This window comes from Orbicella faveolata, unplaced genomic scaffold (assembly GCF_042242905.1).
Source record: "Orbicella faveolata isolate gen_17 unplaced genomic scaffold, um_ofav_v1 contig_15, whole genome shotgun sequence".
NCBI lineage: Eukaryota > Metazoa > Cnidaria > Anthozoa > Scleractinia > Merulinidae > Orbicella > Orbicella faveolata.
In genome coordinates, this window is record NW_028301542.1 from 10335010 (window position 1) to 10348988 (window position 13979).

At 36.7% G+C, this 13979-nt stretch overlaps 1 protein-coding gene across 1 annotated transcript in view; it reads left to right on the top strand.

Moving 5' to 3' along the window:
• Positions 1–347: 347 nt before the first annotated feature.
• The window catches only part of LOC110051317 (dynein axonemal heavy chain 7-like), a 72306-nt gene continuing 58674 nt past the window's right edge, over positions 348–13979 (top strand). The window contains exons 1-8 of the mRNA XM_089288381.1: positions 348–559; positions 1213–1281; positions 7418–7517; positions 9965–10139; positions 11143–11242; positions 11887–11991; positions 12859–12937; positions 13600–13672. Of these exons, the coding sequence (XP_089144507.1) occupies positions 542–559; positions 1213–1281; positions 7418–7517; positions 9965–10139; positions 11143–11242; positions 11887–11991; positions 12859–12937; positions 13600–13672 (719 nt within the window). The 5' untranslated portion in view covers positions 348–541. The remainder of the gene's footprint in view (positions 560–1212; positions 1282–7417; positions 7518–9964; positions 10140–11142; positions 11243–11886; positions 11992–12858; positions 12938–13599; positions 13673–13979) is intronic.

Consider the following 13979-nt stretch of genomic DNA (forward strand, 5'->3'; position numbering starts at 1 on the left):
CGCAGACGTATTTCCGGGTGTCGCTTGTCTCCGCCGAAAATAACGTCTGCGAACCCGAGCCAGGAAATGATTTCTGTAACGTAATAACTTTTGTTTCTCCTTGGCCAATCAGATTCCATGCATACCTCGCGCAGTAGTTCTGGGGCTACTTGAGCTAAACTCTGATTGGCTTAAAATTTCTACGTCAAAGAAATCGTTTCCTGGCTCGGGTTCGCAGACGTTATTTGTCGGCGGAGACGAGCGACAGCCGGAAATCGTTCGCAGGCTATAGGGTCTTCTCCTCGACGATTTTGAAAAGTGGAGAAGGCCCTGGGGACGAGATTGAGGTTTTGATTACGATGCATGATGGATTTGTTGTCATAGTTACAGTTACCCAGAAAATGGCGAAGTTGCTCGCTTGAAGGGTTAGTCCAATCTCTCTCGAGATTTGTTGTCGACGAACATTATGTTTTTAGAATTATTGCAGTTGAATCCTTTACCGATATCATCGCACTCTAACAGAAAAGTTTAAGTTGAGCGCGGGCTGTTTATCAGTAAGCCTATGGATGTTCAACCTCAGGTACGGAGTTTCCTTGCACTGTTGTTTGTCACAATTAGGCATTCACACTTAGGCATTCACACTTAAAACTCTTTTGTGAATAAAGCAATTGGCTTGTGCAGGTCATTTCATCGGATATGTACAAAGTAGCATTAAGTTTACAGAGGTACGGAATATGCTTATATAAGCTTATGATGGATTACAGTCATTTCGCTCCATGGTTAGATCGCTCCACACAGGCCGAGTCCGCTACTTCTAACCGAGTTTGGCTTGACTGTGGATGAAAAAACGAGGAATAAAAAAATTTGCGTTGGAGCGAACAGACTTGGAGCGATCTAACCATGGAGCGAAGTGACCGGATACCATTATGATTATGACGTTGAACTGAGCTTTGTTTAATTTTCCCGCTCAGTTAGTTATCATCACAAGCTTTCATAGGTCGTGTAACATTCTTGAGTAACAGAGTGGTAAAGTAAATGAATTTTTGTCGTCACTGTAGTACTGTCACTTGCCAGATAACTGCAGATGGTTAAGAGGTTGTCTATACTTCCAGTATAGTATTTATTGTTTCAGAAATATACCAATTAAAAATTAAGAGAACGTCAAAATAACCTCAGATAAGCTTAAGCTTAATTCTTGTCACAATAACTGAAACTTCGATCTGCATTATTCAGTTTTCATCAGGTCAAAATAAAGGCCGAAATCCACATTTGCCAGTCAGGTTCCTCCCTCAGTTGCCGGAGGTAAGTCGTCTGATCAATATTTATTAAGCTTTATTGAAAATAATTATTATAATATGGCTAGGACCCTGCGCATGCTCTGATTGGTCAAAAACCCATGTTTCATAAGAGTATAAAACATAGAAAAAGCATGTTTTATTGTTTTTTATGTGTAAAATCTATGTCATAAAGCAATTGAAGAAGCCTAAGCCTTGTATTACACTGTGATAGAACACTTCGGACGTTTGAGAACACTCGAGAAATGTAGAAAACACTCGCCTGTGGCTTGTGTTTTCTACATTTCCCTTGTGTTCTCCAATGCCCATTGTGTTTTATCACACTGTACTACATGGCTTAGACTTCTTTATTTGTTAATTATATACATGTACATGTACAGTGTATTAGAAACTATTAGTATACTTTCAATTAGGTATTCGTATGAATGTGAGTGCAATTAGGGATTTACACTATGAGTGATACTCTAAAATTTTCTCAGAATTGCATGAGCCTTTAGGTGACTACAATTTGAAAGAATTTTCAAATATCATGAGAAGTGTTAATCCTAATAATTGCTCAAGCCTTCATATGATCACTCAGGTATTATATGACTGCAGTGCAAATTAAGAATAAATGATAACTTAGCCTGTTCTCAGCCAATCACAAAGAAGTAATTTTCTCAGTTATATGATAAGTATAGGTAATCATGTGGTTTCGAGTTAAATTTGGACTTAATTTGCACAAGTGAGTTTTTTGAAAAAGCTAAAATTGTATGAGCTGCTTCAGCAAGTGCAATTTTAGCTTTTTGAAAAACTCATAAGTGCAAATTAATTCCAAATTGAATGAGAAAAACCGTTTGATTACTTATTAATAATTTAAACATGAAAAAATTCTTGTGGAGGAAGTGCTGGATGATGTTCCTTGGAACCATTTGTTCTCATTCGATAAAACTTTTTCCAGAGCTTCTGCACGAAATTTTCATCATCATTTTTTCATGATATCATTGGCTTAGAAAATTTCCTGTTGTCTTTCAGCCAATCATAATCCAGAATTATGATGTGTAATTTGCACTGGTGTTACACTTTTTACACTGGTGTTAGGCTTAAACTGCACTGCTCTCTGCCAATCAGAATTGAGTAATTTTTTCATGTATATTATTAATAGTGTAATTTGTAGTGAAAAAGTTGATAACATTGATACAGTCATCAACAGGCCATAAAAATTTGGCCGCATTAACGGGTTGGCTATATTAATGGAGTAGGATTGATGTCTTGACAGATACATCACATATCTAACAATTCTAAACAACTGTTTTTTAAGGTCATTGCACTGAAATAGAACCTGCACGGAGATTTTGGTGAAACTTTGCCTATTGATTGTTTATATTATAGGAACTTAAATTTTGAAATAAAAATGAGGGGTCCCCATGTTTGTTTATAGTTTACCCAATAAATCCTTATAATAGCACCATGATTGTAGTCATGATTGCTTGCTAAATTCACGTTTCCGATGATTGTTTTTTGTTCTACACTGAGAATTGGTCCACAGGTATTTCACACAGAGAAATTTATTACTCAATTCAAAACAATAGAAAAAAATGATTGGTCACCATACTCGTTTGCGAGGAAATGACGATTTATCTCTATGGCGAGGTCCGGCCATAAAGAAGAAGTCGCCATTTTTTAATGTGCACGCGCTAATCACACGTGAAATTATGCACAGTAGAGATGCGCAATGCAATACTGGGGAATGACTTTGATAAGCATTCCAAATGCAGATATAATTTTTTAAAATTTGAAACTTCAATCAGTACAAAATTAACAAGGGAAAGATGAACATAACTGGTTTGTAGATGAAAAGAACTGTTATTGGCGACTGATGTTTCAAGAACCAGAGTGGAAGTCATCTTCAGAGTCATTAAGTGAATAGTGTTGGTCAATCAACTAGTTTTTTTCAGAATTACCCTCACCTGGATGATCACGCAAGACAATCTACTGATTCTCCTGGGTTCAAACCATTTACTTTGATAAGTGGTTTGAGTGACCATATTAACAGGGTATAATTGTAAAGGATTATACAGGTTGAGATTTCAGAATGTGGCCATTAGCCATATCAATGGGTGGCCAGATTAATTGGGTTTTTCTTATAAGAAAATGTATGGGTTTTTCTCTGGGACAAATGAGACTGGCCATAATAACAAGGTGACTGTAAGGTGGGGTTCCACTGTAACAGGAAACATTTTCCATGTTTCTATCAAGTTAAAGAAACATTACTGCAAGTTTGGAAAGCGCTGCAGGCAAGTGTTTCTCCTAAACTTTCACAAGTGCTTCTATTCAACAATGAGATTGTGAGCTTGAAATTTCTATTATGCATAGAAATCGAGAGCAAATAATCTTATGTTGTTTTACTATAAATCTGCTAGTTGTTAAAAACTTTAATCATCTAACTCCTCTTCAGAGACACTTTGAAACACAAAGAAGTGGCCGATATTTAGATAACAATGCATACTGTTAAGCTACTCACTATCTACAGCTTACAGAATAGATAGTGAGTGGCATTGAACCAATCACAGAATGGCATTTGTGATAGAACTCTAATAGATGTATACTGTTTTGCCAATTAGATTAGGAGCTTGAAATTTCTATCATGTGACACAGTTGACCAGGGCAAAGCTCAAGTCAACTATCACGCATAGAAGTTGAGAGTGAATAATCTAATGAGGGAGACATGGAAGGGGGCTCTGAACACTACAACACCGCAAAAAGTTTAACGAACACCACATCACCGCAAGATATATTTTGAGCACCATGATCTGGATGTCTACACTTGACAAAATACCTTATTTATACCTCAACGATTTTCACAAAATAAACACATCACAGCGCTTGTCAATGCTTATGTGTCAATACCGCTGATGCCTGTTAATATTTTCGTATACTTACTGGAACATTTCGTTTGTATAAACATGGCAGAGAGGTTGACTCAAAAAGCTACTGCTGTGGAGTGATAAAACAACCTTTCTAGGAAGTCATGCACGCATCCTAACAGTAACAAGTATTGTCAGTGACAGAAATGAACTTCGCTGATCTATGAGTTGAGTTTCTTTACTCTTGGGAGTTTTTTTTGAAAAATCCATGCTTGTATGACATTTTCAAACACGAGAAAGCCAAAAAAAATTTTATTGAATAAGACGATTGTTGAATCGTACGGCTCTTCCAAAGCATGACCTTGCATTTAGCAGAAAGGTTGTGGAGCTCCCAATTTCTCCATGAAGGTAGTTGTCAGTTTTGTGGTACAAAAGGTCGGGTGGCAGAGCTGAAGTCAAGTTACTTGTCAAGTAATGTATAAATGAAAGCAACTTCAGTTTGGTAGCTGGCAGGAGCAAATTGAAGATTAAGTAGACAGCTAGTACGTGTTGGTGTTATAGACAAATTAAAACACAATGGTATGTGTGTGTAATAAATTAGCATGGATTAACGAAGTTTACATGCTAAATTTAGGTCTGAGAAAGATCAAGCAAGAAACCACCGCACCGTAAATTATTTCATTTCACCAAACACAGTAGGGTGAGAAACACAAACATTGTAAGGTTTGAGATCACTGCAACACTGTAAGGTGGGACTTTATTCACCAGATCATGGCATCACTGCATCAGAGGAACAATCAACACCGCAAAACCCCATGTCCCCTTCTCTAACTGCAGTGAAATTAGTGCTTGCCCAATGCAAGTATGAAAAACGTTGGGCAAGTACAAATCATTGATCACTCACCTGTTTGGCGAGTTTCTGGAAAATTACCGTATTTAAGCTTAAATTTAAACTTAAATACCTTAAACACTCCTTTTTATTTTTAATTTTGGCAAGAATATCTTTAAACGTAAATTGACCAGGCTCTGTTCTTTTGTTTACCTTTTTTATCTTGCAAGATGCTCAAATGGTTTAATTCAATCTAATTTCTCGACTCTAGGGATGCATGTGAATTCAGTAGTGCCAGCTGTTTGTTTAGCTGTTTTCAGTTAAATTAACTACATGTACATAACTTTGGAAATAATTATTTCCAAGGAGTGTCAAAAGTTGATGATAAAAATGAGGATAAACAGTAAAATCAGTCTGTAATCCTAAGAAGGTGTCTCGTAAATGGGTGATTCCAGAAAATATCCATACCATACCAGGGGCAGCATCTTGGAATTCTGAGGAAGAGGTGGGGTTTCTTGGACTGGAATTCTGAAGGCATGGGGGGTGGGGGGGGGGGGGGTAATACAGTTTGGAATTCCAAATGCATGGGGGGCTTTCAGCTCTGAATTTCCAGAGGGGGAAGAAGACAAAAGCTTCACTTGAAATTGCTCATCTAATAACTTTTCCAGTTTGTAAATCATCAACCACGAACCGACCACCGAAACAGGATAAAGATCGATCAGGCAGGTGCTAGCGATCACACAGAAAAGTGAGCAGATGGATTGTACCGCGAGCTCCACATCAAAGAGTTAGTCGATAGATTATTAAAATATAAAACAAGTATGTGTTTCTTTCCTATCTAAAATTGTCGAACTGTGAGAAAAACTCGCACCAGTCTCTCATTTTCAAATGGCACGCCTGACAGATTTGTAGGCTCCATTACTAGTGGTCAGCAGTTCCTCAATCAACGCAATTTTCAATATGGCAGGGGACAGCACATTGTGAACTTCACTTTTGGCTTCCACTGGTATCAATATGATCTACTCTCCTGAAAATATGAAGCTAATGAAATGAAACGAAAAGTTTTATTTGGTGGTAAGCAACTTCAAGATTACACTTAGAAGGGAAAGCTACGGTGTACTTTATTGAACATTAACAAACTTGAGTTGCTTACAAGTTTGCTTGACCGTAAAGTGTGAGCAGAATTTTCTTGGAGAAGGGAAAAAGCGCAAGTTTCCTGTTCAGTGGAAGTTTTAGGCGGTCAAACAGGAATTCCAAAGGGTCTGAAAAAAAAAAAAATCAGAAATTCCGGAGGGGAGGAGGGGTTAATGATTTTGGAATTCCGAGGGCATTGGGTGTGGGGGGATAGAGCATTTTGGAAATTCTGAAGGTAAGGGATTAAAATGATCATGCTACCCGTGGTAGGGTATGGATATTTTCTGGAATCACCCAATGGACTAGAACAAGAAAGCTTAAATAATATGAAATGGCAAGCTGGGCGTCTGTGACTATGGGATGACAAAAAAACCATAAAAATAGCTTCTGAATCATGCTCAGATTTTTTGGAGGGGACTGGAGGGTAGGCATCTTTCTGGGCATAATTGGTAGAGTCCCCTCTACCAGCTATGTTATGAGTGAAAATTACACCGGGTGAGTGCATTTTGAGTGTTACTTGTTTGAATTTAGTTTCCAAGCTGTATTACTGTTTTACTATATATCTGCTAGCTATTCAAACTTTATCTAAGTCCCCTTCACAGACACTTTGAAACCACAAACAACTGCACACTGCTAAGCTGATCGGCTCACCGTGTACAACAGAATAGATAGTAGTGTAACCACATATTTCATGATAAAACACTAGTAGATTTATACTAATACTCGATAGAAACATCGGGTATATATTTATTACATGTATATGTACATGAATTTTCTGTTAGAAAAAGAAAGGAAAGTCAGTTAGAAAACTGATTTTGATTGCAAAAATATATATTCACTTTGCTCATGCCATCAATACATCAACAGCTTGTACTATAGTTCTGTGCTAAGGTAAAAGTAAGTCAGAGTTTACTGTATGACTTTAGCATGTACTTTTTTAAATGGTGATGGTTGAAAATAATTTTTAATATTTTATGGGACATTCAACCACTCTCACTCTCGGGTCATATAATTTTAGTAGTTTTACTGTACATAGCATCATGTTCTCAATATAAAAGATATCTTAGAGATTGAGGAAATGCTGAATGAGGTACAGTGTATGCCCTCATTTGTCTAAGGACTACCACTGGACTTCTAGAAGTACAGCTTGCATTGGTAGCGCTTGGAAATAACTCTATTATCATTTCATCATAATGATTGCTCTGTGAATTACATTTCAATACCATTGTAGAACTCTATATACTAGTGGATTAAATATACATACAGATTGTAAATTTTTAATAATAATAATAATAATAATAATAATGTCTTGCATTATGATGTTGGTTTTTTAGACTCGCAGCAAACCTGCATGGCAACAGACAGCACCATCCTTCCAGCTCAGTCCTAACAAAAGACTTACAGCTGATGCAGATGAGGAAAGTCATGCATTAGGTCAGTTTGACTTCACTGTCACAATATTTAATCCCCTCACTGTATTGCCAACCCATTTGTCCTGTACCAAGACTGATCACCTAATTATAGGCTTAGCTGGAATGCACTCAAGAAAAACATGAAAACAGTTGAACCTCCTGCAAGTGAGCACCCAAAATATCAAGCTTAGGTGGTCGCTTATGGGAGGTGGCCGCTTACAGGAGTTGGTCGCTTACGAGAGTTTAGACCATATTGGGTCACACTTTTGCCTCATTAGCTTATGGTAACTGCAGCGGCTTACCCCCTGTTTTAAATGTTTTATTCATGCGAAGAGTCAAGTTTGAGAAAAAAATCCAGTACTTCCCATTGAGAAATGTCTGTCTCTTACTACCCAGGAATATGACATATGTCACAACACCTTGTTATCCAATACCTATTATTATCTCCCAGTGTCAAGTGCACGCTTACAGGAGGTTAAAAACAAAACAAAATTTCAAACTTTTAGCTCTGACTAAGTAAAAGTGGTTGCAGTTGTTTGTGAGAGGTGGTCGTTTGCAAGAGGTTTCAAATATAGTGATTTGACTTCGTAACTTTTGGTATTTTGGAAAACTGGTCGCTGAGGAGAGGCGGTCGCTTATGAGTCAAGAGGTGGTCGCAACCAGAGGTTCGACTGTAACTCTTATGCATTAAAATATTGTGCAGGACAAGAATACATGTATATATATTTTCTGACAGCCCATTAAAAGACCTTTGTTTTGAATTTATCTGAGACTCTATCGTCATCTAAAAAAAAAGACGAGTAAACATCTTGAGAGCAGCTATTGTCGTGTGTCAAAGACATTTCGTAGAAATCGCTATCATTGAAAGAATCTTCTTTGTCAGAATAATTTGCTACCATGTTAAACTTACATGTACATGTATCTTGACCATAATTGTAATTTGCCATTTTTAAGTGGATGTGCCGCTATAGGGGTGTGACCAAAGTGTAGTTTTGAATGTTATGCAACAAACCAAGGAGGAAGAATGAGAACATTCAAGTAGTTTTCAGGCCCTTAAAGTAAATTCTCTGGATCTTGGGTGCCGATAGGCTTTGTATCCGTGTGCCAGGGTTTTGACCAAGGCTCTTATGCAAATTCATGACATACTGAGCACACGGAATGCAAAATTCATGATGTACTCAGTATGTACATTATACTGGCAGTGAAGAGGTTTTAAAAGGGAATCTTCCTGAAAGTATCATGGTAGGTGAATTTTGACAATGTGAAAAAAGTTTTTTTTTTCAATCCACCTGCCATGATACCTTATGGAAACAGTTTTGTTCCATTAGTAAAAGTTGCTGTTTGTGTAAAATTTTTTCAGCAATTGGAAGTTGATTTTTCTTTGGATGTTTTGATTCCCTTATTTTCCCATGTACTGCCATGTTAATTTTTGGAATCCATGATGTGAAATGATGGTGTCATTGTGCAGTTTGACATTTTTAAAACACAGTATTTTGTGAATCTAGAGATATAACAGGTGAACTCCAAGAAAGGACAACAAGTGATGGCATTGATAGTGATTTTCATCAGGCCTTCAAAAGGGTCCTACTTGGAACAGACATAGTTCCCATATTGTCTTAACTCCCATCATTAGATTGGGTGGGGTAGATGGTTCTTGGTTTAAGACAAAAACTGGGAATTTCAGTTTTTATTGAGACAGCACCAGTGGCAAAACTGTTGTCATGGCAACAGCACTAAGGGTGTCATTTTGTTTCTTTTGTGATGTACATTTGTGGTGCCAAGTTTCAAGAACACCGCTCCAATATTTCTAGAGATTTTATTTGTTCAGTATTTTACCATTTTCAGTACTGTTGCAAACGAGATGACATCATCACTGATCTACTTATTGCTCAAGCTTAATGAGTTAAATCTGTCTTAATGGCTTTGAATATATCTTTTTTGTACTTCACAGTGCTGCAAATAATAATTATTTTATCTTGGAACGAAAGGACACAATTTAATCTGACTATGGGCCCCTTTCTCAAAGTTCTGGTAGTTTAACCAGTGCCCCAAAGCTGTTTTTTGTTTGCCCTGTTTACATTCAAGATCTAGATATTAATATAGTTCTGAAATTCAAACAATGAAGTTATCGGCAAACGAAACAGAATGGACTGGATTTTGAGCTTAACCCGCACTACTATTTCTTAGATCATTTAGATCTTAAAATATGACTTTCATTGGCGTTTTCAGCAGGAGGGTAACTGGTTTTCACAGGCGGGCAAAACTATTTGAACTAAACTTCTGATATAAGAAAAACTTACCTCTAGGTGGTGAAACCAGGTGGGCAAAATCTTCCTCCCAACTGGTCAATTTTCCCAGTGCCCAGTCCTTAATGAAACCCCTGTAAAGTTAATTACTGGACAGGTGCTGTATATTTGGCTGTAGTTGAATTTACTGGACAGGTTTGATTTTCTTTGTTAATGATTGTAGGTTTTGGTAAAAAGCCAAAACACATACGCAGTAAAACTTGGGATGCTGCAAATGGGAGAGATTCGCCATCACCACCAAGTCCTCCTCCTGGTACAAATGGCAAAAAAGGAGCAGCATCATATGCCCCTAAAAAAGACAGGGAGTCATTTCGCAGTGCTCTGGTCAACATCATCATGTAAGTAAATACATGGATATATAGGTGGCGCTATAACACTTTTAATTAGCATTTTGTTGGTAAAGTCTTTACGGTAAATAAGAACCATCAGCTCACTGAATGTTCAATTGTTTTAACAATATTGCAACACTATTTTTTTTATCTTGATGAATGTGCAAGTGCTGTAAGGAAAAATTTCCTTTTCCTCTCTCCACATGTTTTTTTTTTACATGACAAATAGTTAATTTCTGACTGTTGTGAAAGTATTTGAAATGGTAACAACCAAGTCGTAATCAAGCTTTGATTACAACTTTGTTTTTGTGTTTGTGTGGTTTCATGGAAGTGGCCGGTAAGAAATCTAGAGATTCAAGTGAGTTTTTTTGGATTTCATTTAAATGTTTGGACAAAGAGTTGCCTCCTCATAAAAATGTTTGCAGAAAAAATGTTTGCTATAATGTTCTGCTGGACATGTGGGTAGTGGTTTTCCTTGTAAGTTCATGTAAGAAATGACAACAGGAGATAAAGGTTAACTATTCATTCTTTCATTCCTTTATTTACTCTCATCCTACTCAACAAGATCAGAAGGTGCAGTGGCCTCATGGTTAGCAAGCCTGTCTCCAGATCAAGCGGTCGGGTTCAACCCCTGGCTGGGGACATTGTGTTGTGTTCTTGGGCAAGACACTTCACTCTCCAAGTGCCAATCTCTCCACCCAGGGATATAAATGGGTACTGAAAATTTAATACTGGGGGTAACCTTGCGATGGACTAGCATCCCATCCAGGGGGGAGTGGAAATACTCCTAGTTGCTTCATGCTACAGAAACTGGAGATCAGGACCAGACAGATGGGCCACTTGGCTCATATGCAGACTTTACAGATTATGTGCTCCCTGTGGTACAATGTAAATGTAATAAAAACATGAGAAGACTCTCAAAGTCAATTAAGTGGCAAAATACCACAGCAGTGACATAGTTAATTAATATATAGTGCCAGCACTACAGTGTAATAAGATAAACATTTTACAGGCAACATGAGGGTGCTGCTCCAGTGCGTCCATCCTCTGCAGGAGAGCTTCCCCCACTGGAGAGAACTGGCTCCCCAACTGGTGCTGAAAAGGATATCTTGGTATGCATTTGTTTTGATTTCATTTGATTTCAGAAATTACATGGCTGCTCAAGGTTAATGTTGTCATTTAAGAAACCCTTTTGTTTTGATGTCAACTGAAAAAGAGTGTGGTAATACTAATCCATGAAAGACAAAGTGCTGAAAAATGCTGGAAACTATGGTGGACACAGAGGTGGACACATGATAAAGCCAGCTGAATGAGTGACAAGATTTGAGATCTACAGTAACTAATAGCCTCCTAAACTGGTTTTTGCTCACCCCCAAACAACTTTGAGGATGCTATTGCAGACCTATAATTTGTTTTGGACTTTGAGACTCCTTTTATGGTAAACCAATTTTTGGAAGTCAAAACAATTACCACAAGTTTTATGAAAAAAAAACCTTCTCAAGCACTTAGCTTATTCTCTAATTTTTTTTAGTATTTTAAAGAGAAAACTCCTGAAAAACTTTGGAACCCATAATTTGTAAATTTCACAATTTAACAGAAATATACAGTCTCATAATTCTTTGATTCGTAATTGCTGCAGTATATGGATCACCATGGTACAGTAGCAGAAATGTACAGTAAGTGAGTTTGTATATAAAGCATTGTTTTTAAGGCAAGGTGTTAATTAATTAAAATTAATTAAAAATTAATTTTATAGCGTTACTACTACTACATTCATCATGGAATAGACACAGAACATGTGGCTCCTATGGAAGATTCTTGGCTTGATCATGTTTTACAACTTGTTCCTCAGAGCTTGAAGGTAAAATGCATAAATCTGACATTATTTTTTTCCAAGGTGATTGCATGTATCCTTCAACATTTTCTGCATCATTCAGTAATAAAAGTTTGAAGAAGATTCAAGAATTAGCAGCACAAGTTTATGTATTTATCAAGCATACACACTTATGTACCTCTATTCAAGTATAAAAAGTGTATGGTTAATTTTATTGAGACATTGATTATCAAATGCAGATTATCTTTGTTTGCACCATGGTACATCAACAGCTGGTGTTTCCATTGAGTTATAGGCATGGCCCCAGTTTTTGAAAGACTGGATAAGGCTATCCACCAGATTAATTGCTATGCAGTGGATAAGTGTTAACAAAAAAAAATGTATCTGCTAGATTGTGGTTTATCCAGTAGAATTAAACCAGGGCCTGGAGTACAGGGGGCAAGAGCAGGCTTTTACTAGTTAAGGTTATACTCAAATGTGCAGGACTCATTGTATAACATATTAAATTGTCGGTGGTCAAAGTCTTAGGGCTTTTAATGAGTGTCCTGATGTGCCCATTTTTTAGAAGCTCTTGCCATTTTGTGACGGCTTTTGGTGTTTGCTGTTGCTCAATATTATATATGCAATGACAAAGTTGAAAATGTTCATTTTAATTGTGGCAAGCATATTATTTACCATATCAGCATCACCAGTCTCTTGTTGACGTCCCATCCCCTTTTCTTCCTGCAGGTTACCTCTGCTCCTGTCAGTAGTTGCCTGTATTCACCTCATGATCATTGGCTAGTCTTCTGAATATAATTAAATATTACGTTAAATTTGCAAAACATTTAACTACTGTCTAATTTGCTAAATACATGTATATGTTGACTAATTTAAAAATACTTGTGATTTCAGGATGGTTTTGATTTGTGTATAGAAACTCTTTCAGATGAAATGAAAGAAGACTACTTACTGAGTGTAAAAAAGGCTATTGGTAGGTGATTAACAATCTGCTTTATAAGCCAGCTGTTTTTTATTAGGTTAACCAGGAATGCATATTTTGGAAAGAGCATTATTTTGTTGTTTTGTGCTGATTTGACCTACTTTTCATTTTGTTGACTCTAACTTGTGGCCTGGTTATTCAATCACGTGCATGATAATCATAACACAACCAAATGTTCCTACAGGTTGGTTTTATATACTAGTACTTCTTGACCTTCTACATGTATTTCATCATACACTGTTTGTAGCTTTTGGAGTAAATTAATTGTATGTCAAATACTGTTCAAAAGTCAAAATAATTTATTAGAAATACAAGAAATGATTTGTGGAAAAAATAACTTTAATGGATTAAAATCACTTTCTAAATTATCATTCCTGGTCATGCGTGCATCTTGATGAAGGGGTCTGGCTTGGGCCTTTAAAATTATCACAGAGAGGTGCATGGATGTGACTTGTTCAAAAGTGAATAATTTACAGTAATTGTACTGTTATAGCCATGTTTTTGTGGTACCGGAATTAGTTATAAATAATGCTTTGTTAATTTGTATATACCATATATGAATAGCTGATCATCTTTTAAATGTGATTGATGGATTGATTGATTGATTGATTGATTGACTGACTGATGAGTATTCTGTGCTTTTTATTATGCAGTTGACTTTGTTCTAAAGGATCCTCGTGAAAAGGATGATGATAAAAAAGAAGAAGTCTTAGAACACAAGAAAGAGTAAGGACATTAACATGTACTAGGTTATCTACATTTAGCTTTGCACAGTTGCAGTGTTCATTGCTGGCTGCCACATTTGATCAATATTAACTGACTGTGCTTCTACAGTCATGTAAGTGATGTGGAATATTGCAGTTCATTGTTACATAAATATATATATTGTTGATTAATTAAAATATCTATTCCCACCCTACAGAGTCTGGCCATACATGTAGGTTAATGGAAATTCAAAGGGGGCACAAAGGGTTCTCAAAAGACAAATTAAATTTAAAAGTTTGCTTTACTTTTTTGAAAAGGAGTAGGAGGT